This window comes from Bufo gargarizans, chromosome 6 (assembly GCF_014858855.1).
Source record: "Bufo gargarizans isolate SCDJY-AF-19 chromosome 6, ASM1485885v1, whole genome shotgun sequence".
Lineage (NCBI taxonomy): Eukaryota > Metazoa > Chordata > Amphibia > Anura > Bufonidae > Bufo > Bufo gargarizans.
Window position 1 is genome coordinate 267,423,139 of NC_058085.1, and position 22,644 is coordinate 267,445,782.

Sequence of the window (22,644 nt, forward strand, 5' to 3'; positions counted from 1 at the left end):
CGGTGAAGGAAGATGTCCAGTCGCTACTCGCCAGGAACACAGAATTAGGGAGCAGGTCACCTCCTGTTGCGTCCCTAACGCTGACCCTGTCTCCTACCTGCATGGGCCGACCTTGATGGTAGGAGGACCCATGCGCAGGAACCTCGGAGCCCTGACTTACCCTCCGTCCGGTCCCTGGGCTAATGAGCAGGGTAAGACAACCCACTCCTCCTAGGAACGGAGGAGCAGGAGTCTCACAGGCCAAGCAGCATGAAGATAGGGGTACATAAACAGGACTATGGATAAGACAGGTGAACCCTAACAGTTCCACACATACCTGTCTCAGCCTAGCTGACTGGAACCCGTGCAAACGCTGTCCACACAAACAAAGGTAAACAGCACACACATGAAGACACACAGGGACCAGGACATCCATAGCTGCACAAAAAGCAAAGACACAGGACATCAACAACAAATCACACAATAATAACATATGACCGGAAGGGTGGCCCTTACAAGGAGATAGAAATCACAGGAGGCTGCTACAGCAAAGCATGAGTGAAGCAACCTCCTGAGCCATGCCAAAGACAGAAGCTATATAGGCCTAAGTGGCCACACCCACCGGTCAGACACACCCAGTGACATCACACACACTGGGAAGAGAGTTAACCCTTCCAGCACCACAGGAAAGGGAAAACACCAACTTAAAGGAACAGTGTCCAAATACAACAAACACACTGTGGTTGTTGCCGCAGGCAACGACATGGGTGGCAACCGTGTCCTGGGAGTCAGCCCAAAGGCCAGGACACTGCCACCACATGTACACATCACCAAACGTTGCCACGGGCAACCACAGTGCAGGAAAGGTGTCAGTGCACACCACACAATACAGAGTGCACACAGACAAACAACAGTGCATACATACACGCACACAGACTCCAAAAGGGACCGCACACACACCTGTTGTCCACGGCAACCGCACCTGAGACAAGTAACATCATGCCTCAAGCTGCGGTTGAAACAACAACCCAAACCGCGGGCAACAGTATGCGGCTCCCAAGGAGTCACGGCCAAAACCGTGGCCGTGACAACACCAAATTTAAGGTCCAAACATTGCTTTTATTTGGCATCTCAGCAAAACAAACATAATACAAAACAAACACCTGCCCGGCTGGGCTCTAACTTAACATATGGTAGAATCCCTGACTCACCTATAGAGTGCTGTTCAGACACAGTGTCAGGTCTGGCTTTCTCAGCCAAGCGTATACCAGCCCCCCAGGCTGTGACACGGTCAGTCCAGGCTATGTCCCTGCCTCATGGTTTCTCAGGCTGGAACCAGACACCCAGAGCCTCACCCAGCCTCTGTTTACAACCACTCCCCCGACTGACAGTCTGGGATGGGCTTTTACCCCCAATAATGATCCCACTATGAACACTAAACAAAATATCTCCAGTAGCTCCAGCCTTTCTGAAGCCAGCACCACTCTTTAACTTCACTTATCTCACCCAGCTGAGGAACCTGGGTGAGATATACCCCTCTTCAGGGATCCTTATTTACTTTAGCGTTCACATCACCACATACCCCCCCCCCCCCTTTGTTCCAACCTGTGGGGGTGAACACTTGCACCCACAGGATGCTCACGACAGGGCATCCGCCTTATCCTACAACCTTCTAGCTCAATGTTCCCCCTGGAATATGTGGTCAGTATCACCTATTTACCCTTATTCTACCCTGCCCAGGCCAGCCAAGTTTGGTTTGTCACCAATACTGGCTTTCTACCTAGTAGAAAATACCTAAGGGACTCGAGTGCCCATCTAAAGGCCTGACACTTTTCTTTTACTCTCTGGTCTCGCTCTTGTTTCTTTGGCTCTTGCCCATGCCCTTATAGGAACCTCCACTTTGTCACCATTCCTTTTTTTCTAGTTTTTTCAGCATTTCTGCTTCTAGACTTGCTAGCTCTGCAACGACCATAAGTTCCACTTTCAAGTTCATCCTTTACTTCAGCAATGGTTTCCTCAGCTTTGGCGGCAGTTTCAGAGTCTTCTGCTTCCTCCGTGACTTTTTCCACTTTGGCAGATTCTCCTTCAACCATTTCTTTGATCTCTGCAACATCTGAGAATTTGGCCCACTCCAAGTCATCGGCCTTAGCTCTTTCAGCTGTTGTCTCTTTGTTGTCTCCACTCACTTTGTGAACCTTCTTATCCTTCTCAGACAGGGTATTATATATCAGTCCGCTTAACTTCTTCTTTTCCTTCTTATCAAGGTTGGAGATACGGGGAACACTGGGGTCTTTATCAGACTCCTTGTCTTCTGGCATTCCCTCCAAAGGGTCAGCCGGGACATTGAGTGCCATCCCACAGTAGGATACAGGATCTACATACTGGTCAACCATCTTCTTCCCCAGCAGGCTGCTGGCTATTTGGAAGGCCTTGTAGGCGGAGGGAACTTCTTTCAGGACCAGGTCCTGGCTACCCACTGCCATCAGTCTCATGGAGTCTGCATCCACATCAGCCCCATCAACGGGTTCAGAAGAAACATATTCCATCTTCTCTGCCTCGATCGGCACTGCAGCGCCACCATCTCCAGACCCCTTCTTAACAAGCTCTGGCTTAGACTTCTTGGCATCTTTCAGAGGACTCTCCTCTTCAGGTTTCTCATTTTCCTTTGATTCAGCCAACCTGTCATCTCGAAAAGTTCTTGCCTCTAACTCTTCAAGCTTAGTCCTCATTTCTTCGACCTGATGCTCGAGAGCACGCTTAGACATCTCCAACTCACAGACGTTCTTCCCACCGTCATCCTTTGAGCTCACGAGATCCTCTATCTCTGCTCTATGTTGCTTGTTCAGCTTCGCCAATTCATCTCGAGCCTCAAGCGCTTCTTCAAGGTCCCTAGCCAGAGAGAGGACCTTAGTCTCATTTTTACGAGCATCAGCCTCCTCTTGGTCACGATCTTCGGCATAAGGGGGCCGAGATGTATTTCTCTTCAGCCAGGAGCCGGTCAAACGTCTTCTGTTTCTTCTCAGATTTTCGCACCAACTTGTTGGAAGCACCCCGCTCTTGGGCCTCCTGTTCAAGCTGCTCCTCGCTCTGCTCTGTTGCAGAAGACGTAGGAGTACCCACATTCTCTTTTGGACACCCTGTGGGGGTACCACCCAGGGTCCCTTTAAGCACTTTGTCTGTGTCTACTGTAGTCTTTGGTGTCTTTCTGGAGACTTTACTCTTCTCCTGGACATTAGGCAGTAGACCCTTCCGTTCACTCGTCTTTTTCTGGGTCTCCTCCTTTGACCCTTCTATAGCCTTCTTCAGTGGCTCTTTGAAGACCGCTAGTCCCTTCTCTAATGCATCCAGGAACAGCGTGGAGCGAGTGGAACCATCTTTAAGTTTGCAGCTGTACTGACCTGCTGGGTGAACTATAACTGTCTGGATCTGGGCCTGAGACACTAGGCTGCCGTTACCCCCCTTAACTCTTTTCTTGTCAGATATAATTATCCTCTGGTCGCTATTAGTAACCCCCTTTATTTTGCAGGATTTTGACATGGTAGGCTCACTCTCCGAGTCGCTATCATTCACAGCATAAACGTCACACACACCGCTCGGGTGATTAGTTATCCTGACCGCTAGGGGCGTCGATGAGCTCATTCCCACCCGGGCCATTTCCTTATTACCCATAGAACACTGGGAGACTGCTTATCCCCACATGATACGTGTGGTACATCCTCTAGCACTGTCACATTTTTACCAACAGGGGAAGCTTTTTCCCAAGACACAGCCTGTAAAGAAAATGGATTGACATTTCAAAGGAATCCACATTACTTATATGCAATTCTTTTGTTCTTCTTGAACAATAATAAATTAAGAAAATAAACATTCATTATCACTACATATTTTACATAACTTCACACCTTCATCCGGAAATGCATTTAGCTTGACATCTTCCCTTAAAGGGACAGGTACAAATTCTGCAGGAGTTGCATCACTGACTGCATAAGTGTTTCCATTTCCTGACAACTCCCAAAGCGAGGGGAAAGCACTGCCCAATTTCCTATCCGGCATGAGGGTATCTGCAACCCCAAGCTCATAAGTCCCAGTTCGCACTGGTGTCTCACACTCAGTGAGCACCACCGGATAGTCCTTCCTATCCGCATGAATGTCCCGCACATTGTCCCCAACTACACAATCAATAATCGGAACAGTCTTACCTATTGGTGTCACTGGTTCGCAGGGACCACTAACTCCTGAGAGCCGAACTGCTCTTCCGCTCTTTTTCTTCCCGACGGTTGCCCTTGGCAACAGCATATATTCGCTTTACCTCTGACACTCCCCGGCACGCCACCAGCCTCTTGGAATTTTACAAAGTGTCCAGACCACGTTGAGGACCCTCTCTTCATCAAATTACTAGTTCTCTGCTCCAGCTGCTTCATCATGTCCTCCATGTCCCTTGTTTTCCGCCAAACTGGAGTACAATTCACATGGGACGTCATCTTGACCCAAAAATTTTCCCCGAGACCCATGACCAGAGTCAGTCTCGCAGCAACACAGTGATCAATTGTGACCATAGCATCTGAGAGGCTTTTCCCTGGGAGCACTGCACTTCCAGGGCCCGAATGGCTCTCCTGCGCAGAGATCGAGAGAGACGTTCATTTGCTGTGGCAGCCTCAGGCCTTCTAAATGTTCTGAGGTTTGCCACAGCTGTTTTTATGGAGCATAGGGAATCTCCCAGAGGCTGCAATGGTAATTCATCACATTTTATGGGACAACCGATCTGACGATCACATGGTAAAGTCCCCTAGGGGACTTAAAAATAAGTGAAAATAAGTTTTTAAAAATATAATCATTCAAATCACTTCAAACCTTTCCCCATGTTGAAAATAACAAATAAATAACTAATACATTTTTTTTTTACATCATTAGCACCGATGCGTGCCAAAAAACCTAAACTATTAAAATATCAATGTATACATCCTGCCAAATAAAAAAAAATCAAAAGGGCCAATTCACCCTTTTTTCGTTCCCCAAAAATAAAAATTAAAAAGTCATACAAACTCCAAAATTATATTAATAAAAAGTAGAGCTCTCCCCTTGAAAAATTAGCCTTAGGGTGGGTTCACACTAGCGTTATGGAGTCCGTTATGTCTTTCCCTTATAACAGGGTTATAACGGAACATAACGGAATCCATAGGATGGAATGCAAAACGGAATCCTTTAAATTGCTATTGCTCCGTCCTAATAGAAGTCTATGGGAAAACATAACGGATCCATCTGGGTCCCGTTATGCAAGACAGAAAACAAAGTCCTGTCGACAGGACTTTGTTTTCCGTCTTGCATAACGGGAAACAGACGGATCCGTTTTGATTCCCTTAGACTTCTATTAGGACGTAAAGCAAACTGAATGCCTTTTAAAGGCGTCCGTTTTGCATTCCGTCATAATGCAAGTCTATGGGCAGCAAATCGGATCCTTCCTACCGTCTTATGGATTCTGTTATGTTCCGTTATAACGGAAAGCCATAACGAACTCCATAACTCTAGTGTAAACCCACCCTTACTCAGCTCCGTAGTCATAACTATAAAAAAGTTATGGGGATCAGAATGGTGATGGAAAGAGATTTTTTCCCAAAGATTTTATTTCTTTTTTAACCCCTTCCCGACTGCCCACTGCGTCTATACGTCCTATCTGCACATGCCCTCTGCAGATAGCACATATATACACATGCAGGCAGCGCTTTAATCAGCGCTGGGATTAAAGCTCCTTCAATCTAGCAGGAGCAGGTCGGGTCCCGGCTGACAGACACAGCAGGGACCCTGAGGAGAAGACAGGAGCGGTTTATTACCGCTTCTGCCCTCTGCTGTGCAAGCAGGAGAGCGCTGAATGAGCTCCTGGTGGAGGGAGCAGGAAGCTTGCTGAAGCCAACACCACTCTGGAACTCTACTTATCTCACCCAGTTGAGGAACCTGGGTGAGATATACCTCTAGTTAAACAAATAAAAAAGCTTCGGTAACTAAACCACCACGTGCACAAAATCACAAAAAGTTGGCCTTTTTTGGGCCCGGTCATGAAAGGGAAAGGGTATGAGAACACAAGAAAAGACTATATAAATGGGATATCACTGTAATTGTACTGACCCAAAGAATGAAGGGAACAGGTCAGTTTTATTGCATAGGGAATGCTGTAAAAACAAAACCCATAAACTGCTATATTAAATGGTGCCACTAGAAAGAGCAACTCGCAAAAAACAAGCTCTCATACATCTACAGGAAAACAAAAATTTATGGCTCCAGGAAGCCAGGGAGTAAAAAAATGAAAACTCAGGGTCTCGAAGGGGTTCATTTTGCTATGGGTCTATTTCGATGCTTAATTTAGGACAAGAATAGGACATTTTTGCAATCCAGGTAAAATAAATTCTTGTTATTCAGATTTTTTTGCCATAATAGGACGGGTATATTATTTGGTGGATAGCACTACCATAGACAGCTGAAATGCCAGTTTTTATTTGTTGGTCACAATCTTCCAATGTCAGATCTAATATACAACTATGCAGAAGACATATCCGCTTTACGTATTGCCCAAGGTGCTATTATTCTACCTGATACTGATTATCATTAATTTCGGCCCTGAGGCTCTGCAAGTTCTTTGTGAACAATTGGGGTCATTTATTAAGACCAGCAATTTATATGCTGGTCTTAATACCCCTGCGCTGGATGCGCCTAAGTTATGTAGAGGTGCAGGCCTCTACATAACTTAGCTGTATGTTCTGGTGGCGTACAACAAGCTTAAACCTACGCCAGCTCCCTTGCTGGCATAGAAAATCATAAAGGAGATGGGCCGGCCCCTTCTCCCCCCGCATGCACGCCACGCCCCCCTTGTTCCACCACCTCGCAAAAGTGGCGTGAGTGGGAAAAAGTTGCAGATTCGGCTGCAAATCCCCTTTGTGACCGAATCTGCAACAAAAGTATGCCTAAAAGTGTCGTACGTCACATCATAAATGACCCCCAATGTCTTTTTCGAACCACAAGACTGGAAGAAACAAAGTCCAGTCATCGAAGGAGGGAGCTAAGAAACAGAATGTCATTACAAACGAAAGCAGTAGGTGGCGCTGAAGCCCAGTGTTACACGTTCACATAGGTAACAGTATAGCTATGTACTGTAGAAACACTTTGTTACTATAAACGGGTTTCTTTATCTGCTCACGAAATGATGAGCTGCACTGAGATGGGCAGTAAATGCGGTCTTTAATAAGGATGGTTCAGATGCACACTTGAGTTCCAGACTACAGTGGAATGTGTCCGGATACCACGGCTTGTGTTCTGTATAATTAGGCCAGCTCTGGTCTGGTCACTCAGGGAATGCGGTTAGTCATCAGTCCTCGATCGTCCTCCAGGAGGCTTTCTACTCGTTCTCTCTGTAAAAGAGCACAGGACAACACTCAGCTTATCCCTCCTACTACACAACCCCCGCCCTCAACGTACAGATCACGCACCTTCTCCTACTATACAGAGCTGTCCCTTCTCCCAATATAAAATGCCAGAGCTGTCCACGGCCCCTAACACCCCCCCCCCCCTTAAAATACATTATGCAGTGCACTCCCTTGCTCCTAATATAGAGCCTTCGCCTCCACATAAAGGGGTTTTCCAGGTTCAGGGCTGAACCTGGGTGTAAGCTGTTCTTGATTTGTAGACTGCCTATTAGTGGGGCATAGGAGTATTTCCCTGTTTCGATGCTCCCGCTCGTCACTCTGTTTGTTTTGTGCCGGTAACGTACTGGGTTTCGCATCACTATGCTAAGAGGAAACTTCCTCCTAGCAGTGAGCAAAGTAGCATAGTACCTGCACAGTGCTAGAGAGCACCCATCTGTCCCGGTGACGCCACCAGGCTCACTGCTAGGTGGAAGTGTCCGGTTAGCATAGTGATGCGAAACCCCGGTATGTCATTGGCACAAAACAGATCCTTGTGCAACACGCCAGACCTGCAGGGTATAGCGACAGTGAGGTCACGGTATGGGCAATGGAGGGTTACTCACTTTTCTGAGGAGCACCCTGGGCAGGCATGCGACAGTGAAAGAGAGGCAGACACTAGTTCCTCGGGGGCACACTCTGTAGATAGGGACCAGGCCTGATGGTGTGTGAGGTGCCCTGGATGTTGTAGGTGTTTTGAGTGCCTTAGGTAAGGTCCCTTTAAGGATCGTGACGCCAGTGCCTGTAACGGTGGCACACCGGTTTGTAGGAGGATTAATTGAGTACACAGTTGGTGAACCAAACGTTGCTTTACTTTAGGAAACAGTCCAACTTTATACATACAGTTGCAGTAGATGAAAATAATGCAGTCCTTTCTAGTACAAGTGCACAGCAGGTTTACTTCACAATATGGCAGGTATAATCTTGCAAGATACTTGGAGGGTAAACAGTTAATGCTTCGCAGAGCTATGCTGCTCTATCCCCACAGCTATTCTAGCTGCCTGGATCCCAAGGCCCGGATGCCTAATTGCTGGCTTGAATCCTTGGTATATAAATCCTTCCTCCAGTATTGGCACTTGCTTAAGGTTACAATACCTCCTTTTCCTAGCTGTCTTCACTGCTGGATAGGAAAGGTGGCTGCAGGTCTCTCCCAGGAGGTGCTCTCCTACTACTGGGGTATCTCAACTGAGCTATCCTTAGCCTCAGGAGCTTCAGGCTGACTAGGTGACTCCTCTAGTCCCCTGTAGTGATGTCTGGATCATGAACGAATCGTTCTTTTGAACCGATTCAGTTCACTGATCCGGAAGAGTCGGTTCCTCTGACTGAGCCGATCCGAATGAAACGGCTCAGTCAGATCAGCATACAGGCAGCAGCAGCCAGTGTAATAGCCCCGCCCTCCAACCAATCAGAGGCAGCCAGTGGACGCTAGCCCCGCCCTCCAACCAATCAGAGGCCGCAGCACTGACTCCCAGCACAGGGGGAGTCGCAGGGACTCGAAGAGTCGGCTGAGTCTATTAGTTAAAAGAATCGAATGAGTCAGAGACTCATTTGATTCTTTTGAGTTAAAAGAACCGCGAGTCACCGAGTCCCTGCCAGGCTCCCTGTAAGTCCGTCCGGGGGGAAGGGGGGCATTAATCTAGCATGTAGCAGAGCTGTATGTGTACTGGGTGCATGCAGCAGTGTAGCACATGCTACACTGCTACATGCACCCTGTACACACACAGCTCTGCTACATGCTGTAGCAGAGCAGGAAGTCTGGTAGGGACTCGGTGACAATTCTTTTAACTAAAACTCTCAATTATCACAGTCTGCTCACTGCTGCAGAGCTGTGTTTGCCAGGAGCCAGTCCCTCCTGACCTTCGGTTCACTTGAGAGCCAACTCAGCAAGTGAACCGAAGATTCGATGAGCTGAACATGCGCATTGATCTTCAGTTCACTTGCCTCTGCCGGCTCATGAAATGAACCGAAGATCCGAATCATGAATCGGTTCATTTGAATGAGCTGATTCAAATGAACCGATTCATTTGAAAGATCCGAACTTCCCATCACTAGTCCCCTGGAATACACTGCCTCTCCCCTGTCTGGGCCGTCCTATATATAACTAGGGCTCTCTAGCTCCCTCTAACGCCTGGGAGGCTAAACTGCATCCCGACAGGCCTGACACCCAGTTAACACAGGGAAATACATGCACATGACATTCAATGCAATAAGACACATTAACCCCTTTTGTGTAGTGCCCACCTTTACCTAGTAGGACACTACACTTGCCCTGCACAATGCAGTATGACAAGGAGGAGCATCGGGGGAAGGAAATGCTCCTATCCTTCACTAATAGGTAGCCTACAAATAAAGAACAGCTTATAAATCAGGTTCAGCCCTGAACCTGGAAAAACCCTTTTAAGGGAGTCTGTCACCACTATATGACCATATACACCGCTTACATGGCTCTGTAGCACACCTATATATGATTCTAATGGTACTTTTGTTATATTCTTTTGACTTGCACAAGCAGGAGTAAAGTAAAACAAAGGCAGAGCAGCCTGGGCTCCCACACTGGGAACGCCGCCCCTAGGAAGTTCGGAGTGCTCATTTGCATATGGATTAAACAGCGTCTTTCCTGCTTGTGACAGACTCCCTTTAACCCCTTAGTGACCAGCCTGTTTTGGGTCTTACTGACCTTTTTTCATCGTCGCGTTCCAAGAGCTATAACTTTTTTATTTTTCCGTCTATATATCTTTATGAGGGCTTGTTTTTTGCTGGACAAGTTGTAGTTTTTAATAGCGCCATTGTGGGGTACACATAACTTACTGATTAACTTTTATTAACTCTTTCTGGGAGGGAGATGGGGAAAAACAGCAATACTGCCACTGCGTTTTTACGTTATACATTTTATGGCGTTTATTTTTCGGTATAAATAACATAATATCTTTATTCTCTGGGTCACTACGATTACAGTGATACCAAATACATATTGTTTTTTTTTTAAGTTTTACAACTTTTTTGCAATAAAATACCCTTTTTTTTTTTAAAGAAAAAAATGTTTTTGCATTGCTGCTTCTCAAGACCCATAACTTTTTTTTAGTTTTATTTCTATGGAGTTGTATGAGGGCTTGATTTTTGCAGCATGACTTATATCTTTCATTAGTATCATTTTTGAATAAATGGCGCTTTTTGATCGCTTATTACGTTTTTTCGGTGGCAACTAAAAATAAATGAGCAATTCTGCCTTTTTTTTTATTAATTTTTACGCCGTTCACCATAGGGGATAAGTTACATGATATTTATGTAGTCTGGGTCGTTACGTACGTGACAATACCAAACATATGGGGGAGATTTGTTTGCAATTTTTTTTCATTGAAAAGCAAAGCGCAAATTTTTTTATGGAATTTTTTTTTTGTGATCAAATGTGTTTTGTTATTTATTTTTATTTTTTACCACTTAATAGTCCTACAAGGGGACTTTAACAACATTCTGATTGATTTTAAAATGCAATGCATTATCCCTATAGTGCATTGCATTTTAGTATCAGTGCTATTCTGACATTGACCAGAGAGGCGCAGCCTGCTGGAAATTACTCAAGGCTGGTCAGGGGCCTACACAAGACCCCAGCCAGCCTTCACACACATCGGCACCCCACGATCGTATTTATGGGGTGCCGATGGGAGATAGAATAAGCCATTGCCCGCAGCATGTAAAGTGTTAAACATCCCGGATCAGCACTCCTGCCTATCCGGCCTGTTAGAGCAGGGCCGCGGCTCTCATGTGAGAACTGGGCCCTCGCTCCACGGGGGACACGTGCATAGATTAAATTAGATAATTTTGTACTCCGCACACCTGGATCCAGTGTGGGTGCCTGTGAGAGTGGTTTAGACAATATAGGTTAAATCCACGGCACTCCAAAAGTTTTTTGCAAAATAAAGTTTCACATTTTAATTTTCAGTATACAGAATATCGTTCATGTACATCCAGTGCAATTCATAGTGCAATTCATTTACAAATAGTAAGTATGTGCCATATCAGAAACTTCCCGTACGTTTCGGTCTGTACGACCTTCTTCAGCGGGCTCTGTAGGCAGGGTCAGGAGGCTGGCGCCAGCCTCCTGACCCTGCCTACAGAGCCCGCTGAAGAAGGTCGTACAGACCGAAACGTACGGGAAGTTTCTGATATGGCACATACTTACTATTTGTAAATGAATTGCACTATGAATTGCACTGGATGTACATAAACGATATTCTGTATACTGAAAATTAAAATGTGAAACTTTATTTTGCAAAAAACTTTTGGAGTGCCGTGGATTTAACCTATAACGTGCATAGATTAGACTGGGCAGCTGTAAAAAAAACTGCGGGCCAGCCTAAGGCTACTTTCACACTAGCGTTCGATCGGATCCGTTCTGAACGGATCCGATCATATTAATGCAGACGGAGGCTCCGTTCAGAACGGATCCGTCTGCATTAAAATGGCAAAAAAAAGCTAAGTGTGAAAATAGCCTCGGACGGATCCGTCCAGACTTTCAATGTAAAGTCAATGGGGGACGGATCCGCTTGAAGATTGAGCCATATTGTGGCATCTTCAAACGGATCTGTCCCCATTGACTTACATTGTAAGTCTGGACGGATCCGCACGCCTCCGCACGGCCAGGCGGACACCCGAATGCTGCAAGCAGCGTTCAGCTGTCCGCCTGTCCGTGCGGAGGCGAGCGGAGCGGAGGCTGAACGCCGCCAGACTGATGCAGTCTGAGCGGATCCGCATCCATTCAGACTGCATCAGGGCTGGACAGAGGCGTTCAGGTCCGCTCGTGAGCCCCTTCAAACGGAGCTCACGAGCGGACCAACGAACGCTAGTGTGAAAGCAGCCTTAGGCCCCTTAGTAACTGCCGTAAAAAGGCGTATGGGTGGTCACTAAGGGGTTAAAGGGGTTATCTAGGAATGGATAATGATGACCTATCATCATTATCACATCGGTGGGTATCTGAGTCCTGGCACCCCCGCCATTCAGCTGTTCCAAGGAGCTAATGCGCTCACCAGAGCTCCAAAGAGCGTAGCAGGCTCCCAGCAGCTCTCCAAGCACAGCGCGGTACATTTTATAGAGGCTGTGCTTGGTACTGCAGCTTAGTTCCATTCACTTCACATGACTGATGTATGGTGATGTCACACGGCCTCTTGTAACAGCTGATCTGCGGGGGTCCCAGGTGTTGGAACACCACCTATCTGATACTGATGACCTATCCAGAGGATAGGTCATCAATATTAATTACCAGATAACCCCTTTAACATACAGAGATGGACACCCCTAATATAAAAAGCACTTTCTGCCTACTATACAAGGAGCTAATTTGCTAAAAAAAAGTCCAAATGGATCCAGTGAGTAAAATCAATGATTCTTTATTTCTTTATAAAAAAAATTGTATAAACAAGTAATCTTCTTGCATAAAATTGCGCTTCAACCATAAGACAGGTCTTCTTCATGGATTCATAGTATAAAGTATTCAGATACAGGCATGTAACTGCTTTTTAAGCAAAAAGGTAATTCATTCCATAAGGGTAAGCTGTTTTTAAGGTAAAAATCCAGAAAGCTTCTCTCTCCAATAATAATTTTTTGAAACTGCCCCCTCGCTTGTATAATTTTACTTTTACTATACCAATTGAGAGCTGGACTTTGTTCTATCTACAAGCTAATTTTCTAATCCTGTCTAAAATGTAGACATCGGAAACGTAGATCAGGAAGTCTAAAAATGCAGCAGATTGATCACACAGACACAGGGTCCATGAAAAATGTGGTGCATGGCTAGGCAAATTGGGGGACATTTATCAAACTTTTTATGTGGTGTAAAAAAGTAGCAAATAATGGCACATGCCATAGTTGTGCCATAATGTTCGACTTTTCTAAAGTGGTGAGAAAGGGGTAGGGCTTAGTAGAGGGGGCAGAGCCTGTTGCGGCCCGCCGGATTTACTATACTTTAAAAAAACACTCCCACAAAATGTTTTATTCTTTGGCCTGTTAGAAAGGTACATGTTGTAAATTGTAGGTAATCTTACCAGTGACTGCATTTGCGAGTTATAACATCATCCCTTCTGATCCTCAGCTGTGTCATGTGACCAACACTCTGATCTCCAACTCACACAGGACAGGAAGTCAGTTACTTCTCTTGTCATTCCTATAAGGCTGACATTGAGGCTCCCATAGGAATACATAGAGAAACTGACTTTCAGTCCACACAGAGTGAAGCAGAGTGTTGGTCACATGACACAGCTGAGTATCAGAAGTGAGATTATAACTCACAAATATAGTCACCAGTAAAAAAATTACCTTCACTACAATTTAAATCATGCACCTTTCTATCAGGTCAGAATAAAACATTTTGTGGGAGTGCTTTTTTTAAGTTGGAAACTGGCATAGATATAGTAGAGGACCTTTCACTAGAATAAAACAGCTAAACTAACTATACAGAAATGGAGAGCGGCGCCCAGGGATCTCCCTGCACTTACTGTTATACCTGGGCGCCACTCCGTTCTCCCTGTATAGCCTCCGGTATCTTCATATGTTAGGCTCCACCCAGGGGAACCTGCCGGCGTCTCATTCTCCCATGCTGTAGCGCTGGCCAATCGCAGCGCTCAGCTCATAGCCTGAGAGGCTTTTTTTTCTCTCAGGCTAGGAGCTGAGCACTGCTATTGGCCAGCGCTACAGCATGGGAGAATGAGACGCCGGCAGGTTCCCCTGGGTGGAGCCTAATTATGAAGATACTGGAGGCTATACAGGGAGTGCAGAATTATTAGGCAAAATCAAGTATTTTGACCACATAATCCTCTTTATGCATGTTGTCTTACTCCAAGCTGTATAGGCTCGAAAGCCTACTACCAATTAAGCATATTAGGTGATGTGCATCTCTGTAATGAGAAGGGGTGTGGTCTAATGACATCAACACCCTATATCAGGTGTGCATAATTATTAGGCAACTTCCTTTCCTTTGGCAAAATGGGTCAAAAGAAGGACTTGACAGGCTCAGAAAAGTCAAAAATAGTGAGATATCTTGCAGAGGGATGCATCACTCTTAAAATTGCAAAGCTTCTGAAGCGTGATCATCGAACAATCAAGCGTTTCATTCAAAATAGTCAACAGGGTCGCAAGAAGCGTGTGGAAAAACCAAGGCGCAAAATAACTGCCCATGAACTGAGAAAAGTCAAGCGTGCAGCTGCCAAGATGCCACTTGCCACCAGTTTGGCCATATTTCAGAGCTGCAACATCACTGGAGTGCCCAAAAGCACAAGGTGTGCAATACTCAGAGACATGGCCAAGGTAAGAAAGGCTGAAAGACGACCACCACTGAACAAGACACACAAGCTGAAACGTCAAGACTGGGCCAAGAAATATCTCAAGACTGATTTTTCTAAGGTTTTATGGACTGATGAAATGAGAGTGAGTCTTGATGGGCCAGATGGATGGGCCCGTGGCTGGATTGGTAAAAGGCAGAGAGCTCCAGTCCGACTCAGACGCCAGCAAGGTGGAGGTGGAGTACTGGTTTGGGCTGGTATCATCAAAGATGAGCTTGTGGGGCCTTTTCGGGTTGAGGATGGAGTCAAGCTCAACTCCCAGTCCTACTGCCAGTTTCTGGAAGACACCTTCTTCAAGCAGTGGTACAGGAAGAAATCTGCATCCTTCAAGAAAAACATGATTTTCATGCAGGACAATGCTCCATCACACGCGTCCAAGTACTCCACAGCGTGGCTGGCAAGAAAGGGTATAAAAGAAGAAAATCTAATGACATGGCCTCCTTGTTCACCTGATCTGAACCCCATTGAGAACCTGTGGTCCATCATCAAATGTGAGATTTACAAGGAGGGAAAATAGTACACCTCTCTGAACAGTGTCTGGGAGGCTGTGGTTGCTGCTGCACGCAATGTTGATGGTGAACAGATCAAAACACTGACAGAATCCATGGATGGCAGGCTTTTGAGTGTCCTTGCAAAGAAAGGTGGCTATATTGGTCACTGATTTGTTTTTGTTTTTGAATGTCAGAAATGTATATTTGTGAATGTTGAGATGTTATATTGGTTTCACTGGTAAAAATAAATAATTGAAATGGGTATATATTTGTTTTTTGTTAAGTTGCCTGATAATTATGTACAGTAATAGTCACCTGCACACACAGATATCCCCCTAAAATAGCTCAAACTAAAAACAAACTAAAAACTACTTCCAAAAATATTCAGCTTTGATATTAATGAGTTTTTTGGGTTCATTGAGAACATGGTTGTTGTTCAATAATAAAATTAATCCTCAAAAATACAACTTGCCTAATAATTCTGCACTCCCTGTACAGGGAGAACGGAGCGGCGCCCAGGTATAACAGTAAGTGCAGGGAGATCCCTGGGCGCCGCTCTCCATGTCTGTATAGTTAGTTTAGATGTTTTATTCTAGTGAAAGGTCCTCTTTAAGTCTACTACAGCCTCTGGCCAGTTTCTGGAGAATATGCCTCCTAATAAATTAGGCGGATCTTACTCAGGCACACAGGGGATTAGGACTGGTGTATGGATACACCAGTCTTGATAAATCTCCTCCTTTCTCTAACTTTATACCAAAAATGTTGCATATTAGGTCACACCTCTTTCCAGCTAAGTCACACCTCTTTCATGCTATGCCAAGCCCGCTTGGCAAGGTAGGTGCAGTGGATTTCTCTATAACTGGAGTTCTAGATGCAGTCACATTACTAAATGTGGGCCAATGTTATCATATTCCCCAAAGGTCTTTATCTACATATACCAAGCACTCATATCTTCCTACAATAGCGCTCCCACTTTCGCTTTACCCCTTAACGCATAATTGTGTACATGTTCGCGCTGTCACATGCTGAGCTTGCTCCAAAGATGGAGGGTGCTCTATAATACAGCACGCACCTGCCGGCAGTAACCTGGATCGGGGATGACACCGTTATCAGTCATTTAAACCTCTCACTTGGCATGGTTACACAAAGTCTTCTGATTGGAGCCCCTGTGGTGAAATCACTAGGCTCCGACTGGTTATCTTGACAGCCTGGGGCCTTGTGAAGGTTCACAGGTCTGTCATGGCAAACTGCCTGTGACACTATGTCTGAAACACAGCTTTAGGCCTATTTTACATGACTGTTGTGCTCCCGTGGCCGTATTGGGGGCCGCATAAGGCGGTTCCGCAATACACAGGGCATCGGCCGTGTGCATTCCGCATCACGGATGCAGACCCATTCACTTAAATGTGCTCGCAAATCCGGAGATGCGGTGCGGAAGCACGGAATGGAACCCCACGGAAGCACTACAGAGTGCTTCCGTGGGGTTCCGATCCGTTTTTCCGTTCCGCAAAAAATAGAACTTGTTCTATCTTTTTGCAGAACGGACGGATCATGGACCCATTCAAGTTAAATGGGTCTGGATCCGCCCCAGCTGCCGCACAGATGTTGCCTGTGCATTGGGGACTGCAAATTGCGGTCCCAAATGTACGGAACGGAACAACAACGGCTGTGTGAAAGAGGCCTTACAGGCAGTGGGTCAGAATCCCATAGTCTGCAATAGTATTCTATTGCAGGCTATCGGAAGAGCACATGTTCAAGTCCTCTAAGCGGACTAAAAATAACAAAAAGTAAAAAAAAGTTTTAAATTAAAATTCAAATCACCCCTTTTCCCAATTTTACATATAAAAATTGACAATAAAAAATATAATAGGCGTCACCACATCCGAAAATGTCTGACGATTTCTGGTCACCTCGTCTCACCAAAGAAATTTAATAAAAATGTATTGAAAAGTCATATGTACCCAAAATGGTACAAAGGACCCTGCAATCACCTCCTTCTATACAGAACAATCACCTCCTCCTAATATACAGAGCACTCACCTCCTCCTAATATACAAAACAATCACCTTCTCCTAATATACAGAGCTCTCACCGCCTCTTAATATACAGAGCACTCTCCTCCTCCTAAGAGACAGAGTACTCTCCTCCTAATATACAGAGCAATAACCTCCTCTTAATATACAGAGCTCTCACCTCCTCCGAATATAAAGAGCACTCACTTAATATACAAAGCACTCCCCTCCGAATATACAGAACACTCACCTCCTAATATACAGAGCATTCTCCTCCATCTAATACACAGAGCTCTCACCTCCTCCTAATATACAGAGATGTCACCTCATCCTAATATACAGATCTCTCACCTCCTTCTAATATACAGAACACTCACCTCCTCCTAATATACAGAGCTCTCACCTCCTCCTAATATACAGAGCACTCTCCTCCTCCTAATATACAGAGCACTCTCCTCCTCCTAATATACAGAGCACTCTCCTCCTCCTAATATACAGAGCACTCTCCTCCTCCTAATATACAGAGCACTCTCCTCCTCCTAATATACAGAGCACTCACTTCCTCCTAATATATATAGAACACTCACTTCCTCCTAATATACAGAACACTCACTTCCTCCTAATATAAAGATCTCTCACATCCTCCTAATATACTGTACAGTGCACTCTCCTCCTCCTAATATACAGAGAACTCACCTCCTTCTAATATACAGAACACTCACCTCCTACTAATATACAGAGCTCTCACCTCCTCCTAATATACAGAACACTCACCTCCTACTAATATACAGAGCTCTCACCTCCTCCTAATATACACAGATGTCACCTCCTCCTAATATACAGAGATGTCACCTCCTTCTAATATACAGAACACTCACCTCCTACTAATATACAGAGCTCTCACCTCCTCCTAATATACAGAGATGTCACCTCATCCTAATATACAGATCTCTCACCTCCTTCTAATATACAGAACACTCACCTCCTCCTAATATACAGAGCTCTCACCTCCTCCTAATATAAAGAGCTGTCACCTCCTCCTAATATACAGAGCACTCTCCTCCTCCTAATATACAGAGCTCTCACCTCCTCCTAATATACAGAGCTCTCACCTCCTCCTAATATAAAGAGCTGTCACCTCCTCCTAATATACAGAGCACTCTCCTCCTCCTAATATACAGAGCACTCTCCTCCTACTAATATACAGAGCACTCTCCTCCTCCTAATATACAGAGCACTCACTTCCTCCTAATATATATAGAACACTCACTTCCTCCTAATATACAGAACACTCACTTCCTCCTAATATAAAGATCTCTCACATCCTCCTAATATACTGTACAGTGCACTCTCCTCCTCCTAATATACAGAGAACTCACCTCCTTCTAATATACAGAACACTCACCTCCTACTAATATACAGAGCTCTCACCTCCTCCTAATATACAGAACACTCACCTCCTACTAATATACAGAGCTCTCACCTCCTCCTAATATACACAGATGTCACCTCCTCCTAATATACAGAGATGTCACCTCCTTCTAATATACAGAACACTCACCTCCTACTAATATACAGAGCTCTCACCTCCTCCTAATATACAGAGATGTCACCTCATCCTAATATACAGATCTCTCACCTCCTTCTAATATACAGAACACTCACCTCCTCCTAATATACAGAGCTCTCACCTCCTCCTAATATAAAGAGCTGTCACCTCCTCCTAATATACAGAGCACTCTCCTCCTCCTAATATACAGAGCTCTCACCTCCTCCTAATATACAGAGCTCTCACCTCCTCCTAATATAAAGAGCTGTCACCTCCTCCTAATATACAGAGCACTCTCCTCCTCCTAATATACAGAGCACTCTCCTCCTACTAATATACAGAGCACTCTCCTCCTCCTAATATACAGAGCACTCACTTCCTCCTAATATATATAGAACACTCACTTCCTCCTAATATACAGAACACTCACTTCCTCCTAATATAAAGATCTCTCACATCCTCCTAATATACTGTACAGTGCACTCTCCTCCTCCTAATATACAGAGAACTCACCTCCTTCTAACATACAGAACACTCACTTCCTCCTAATATAAAGATCTCTCACATCCTCCTAATATACTGTACAGTGCACTCTCCTCCTCCTAATATACAGAGAACTCACCTCCTACTAATATACAGAACTCTCATCTCCATCTAATATACAGAGATGTCACCTCCTCCTAATATACAGATCTCTCACCTCCTTCTAATATACAGAACACTCACCTCCTCCTAATATACAGAGCTCTCACCTCCTCCTAATATACAGAGCTCTCACCTCCTCCTAATATACAGAACACTCACCTCCTACTAATATACAGAACTCTCATCTCCTCCTAATATACAGAGCTCTCACCTCCTCCTAATATACAGAACACTCACCTCCTACTAATATACAGAACTCTCATCTCCTACTAATATACAGAACTCTCATCTCCTCCTAATATACAGAGATGTCACCTCCTCCTAATATACAGATCTCTCACCTCCTTCTAATATACAGAACACTCACCTCCTCCTAATATACAGAGCTCTCACCTCCTCCTAATATACAGAACACTCACCTCCTACTAATATACAGAACTCTCATCTCCTACTAATATACAGAACTCTCATCTCCTCCTAATATACAGAGATGTCACCTCCTCCTAATATACAGATCTCTCACCTCCTTCTAATATACAGAACACTCACCTCCTCCTAATATACAGAGCTCTCACCTCCTCCTAATATACAGAGCTCTCACCTCCTCCTAATATACAGAACACTCACCTCCTACTAATATACAGAACTCTCATCTCCTACTAATATACAGAACTCTCATCTCCTCCTAATATACAGAGATGTCACCTCATCCTAATATACAGATCTCTCACCTCCTTCTAATATACAGAACACTCACCTCCTCCTAATATACAGAGCTCTCACCTCCTCCTAATATACAGAGCTCTCACCTCTTCCTAGCATACAAGACACTTACTAATGTATTGTGATTTTCCTTATTGCCTCCTTTGCTGGCTGGATTCATTTTTCCATCGTATTATACACTGCTCGTGTCCTGGGGTTATGGTCACTGCTGCAGCACAGATACAAAGCGGCCAGGACAGAAGCTGCTGCCTACGTGCGCTCCCACGGTTCCAGCCACCAAAGAGGCTGGAGCTTTCTCCTATGGAGTGCAAGCACGACCACCGCTGCTAGACTTCAGGGTGGTCATAATCCCTAGATATGAGCATTGTATAAGGTGATGGAAAAATGGATCCAGCTAGCAAAGGAGGCAATATAGACAATTACAATACATTAGTAATTGCCTTGTATTAACTTTCTCTATGTGATAAATGCCAGTGAGATAACCCTTTAAGCCAGGAGCGGTGGGGCTGAAGCCCAGACTGTGTAGCTCTTCCAGATATCATCATATCTGCATACTGCACATTATATTTTAAAAATGATTTTTGCTATTCGGCATCAGACTTGGCATACAGGGGCATGTTTAGAATATGTCAGCCCATGTAATAAGGCATGGTGGCAATGCTGTCCAAAACCAACCTGCCATGTTCTTTTTAACAACACAAGGCTTACCTGTTGCCGTCGTAAAGAGTCACAGAACTTGTCTTCATGGGTTCTATGTGGCAGGAACACTTCCAGTCTGATGGCTTCACGGGCAGTCGGTTGGCAGGAGATCAGGTATTTTAAGTCCTGGGCCTGTAAAAAAAAGTGTTACATTGCTACTAAGGTTTAAGGGTCCACTCACACGTCCATATAAATGGGTCTGCATCCGCTCCGCAACTTTGCGGAATGTATGTGGACCCATTCATTTCAATGGGGCCGCAAAAGATGCGGACAGCACAGTGTGCTGTCCGCCTCCGTAGTTCTGTTCCGCAGTCCCACAAAAAAGTTAAAACATGTCCTATTCTTGTCTGCAATTGCCGACCATGTAACATAATTTATAAGGTTGAAAACAGACATCTGTCCATCAAGTTCAGCCTCTTATCCTGCAAGTTGTTCCAGAGGAAGGCAAAAATCCCTTGTGAGGTAGAAGCCAATTTTCCTCACTATAGGGGAAAAAATTCCTTCCTGACTCCAATCAGAATAACTCCCTGGATCAACGACCCCTCTCTAGTAGCTATAGCCTGTAATATTATTACGCTCCAGAAATACATCCAGGCCCCTCTTGAATTCCTTTATTGTACTCACCATCACCACCTCCTCGGGCAGAGAGTTCCATAGTCTCACTGCTCTTACCGTAAAGAATCGTTTTCTATGTTTGTGTACAAACCTTCTATCCTCCAGACGCAGAGGATGTCCCCTCGTCACAGTCACAGTCCTGGGGATAAATAGATGATGGGATAGATCTCTGTACTGACCCCTGATATATTTACACATAGTAATTAGATCTCCCCTCAGTCGTCTTTTTTCTAAAGTGAATAACCCTAATTTTGATAATCTTTAAGGGTGCGGTAGTTCACCATTCCAGCTATTACTTTAGTTGCCCTCCTCTGGATCCTCTCCAGCTCTGCTATGTCTGCCTTGTTCACAGGAGCCCAGAACTGTACACAGTACTCCATGTGTGGTCTGACTAATGAATAGTAAAGTGGTAGGACTATGTTCTCATCACGGCATCTATGCCCCTTTTGATGCAACCCCTTATCTTATTGGCCTTGGCAGCAGCTGCCTGACACTGGTTTCTAAAGCTTAGTTGGCTGTTCACTAAAATTCCTAGGTCCTTTTCCATGTCAGTGTTACCCAGTGTTTACCATTTAGTATGTACGGGGGACTTGCATTATTCCTTCCCATGTGCATAACCTTACATTTGTCAGTGTTAAACCTCATCTGCCACTTCTCTGTTTAAAGCCTCCAATCTATCCAGATCCCTCTGTAGTAGTATACTGTCCTCTTCCGTGTTAATTACTTTAAACAGTTTAGTGTCATCTGCAAAAATGTATATTTTACTATGCAAGCCTTCTACAAGATAATTAATAAATGTCTTGAAGAGAATAGGGCCCAATACTGACCCCTGAGGTACCCCACTAGTGACAGTGTGTACCGCTAATAACCACCCTCTGTTTTCTATTACTGAGCCAGTTACTTACCCACATACAGACGTTTTCTCCCAGTCCGAGCATTCTTATTTTATATACTAACCTTTTATGTGGTACAGTGTCAAATGCTTTGGAGAAGTCCAGCTATACGACATCCATTGATTCGCCACTGTCAAGTCTAGAACTTACCTCCTTATAGAAACTGATTAAATTAGTTTCACATGACTGATCCCTCATGAAGCAATGCTGATATGGCGTTATTTGCTTATTTTCATTGAGGTAGCATTACTTAGAAAAT

The 22,644-nt window shown here is 44.8% G+C and overlaps 1 protein-coding gene across 1 annotated transcript in view; it reads right to left on the reverse strand.

Annotated features, from left to right (window-relative positions):
• Positions 1–7,187: 7,187 nt before the first annotated feature.
• Positions 7,188–22,644, reverse strand: part of LKAAEAR1 (LKAAEAR motif containing 1) — a 38,488-nt gene continuing 23,031 nt past the window's right edge. Inside the window, exons 3-4 of the mRNA XM_044299284.1 lie at positions 20,887–21,009; positions 7,188–7,376 (exon numbers count right to left, since the gene is read on the reverse strand). Of these exons, the coding sequence (XP_044155219.1) occupies positions 7,314–7,376; positions 20,887–21,009 (186 nt within the window). The 3' untranslated portion in view covers positions 7,188–7,313. The remainder of the gene's footprint in view (positions 7,377–20,886; positions 21,010–22,644) is intronic.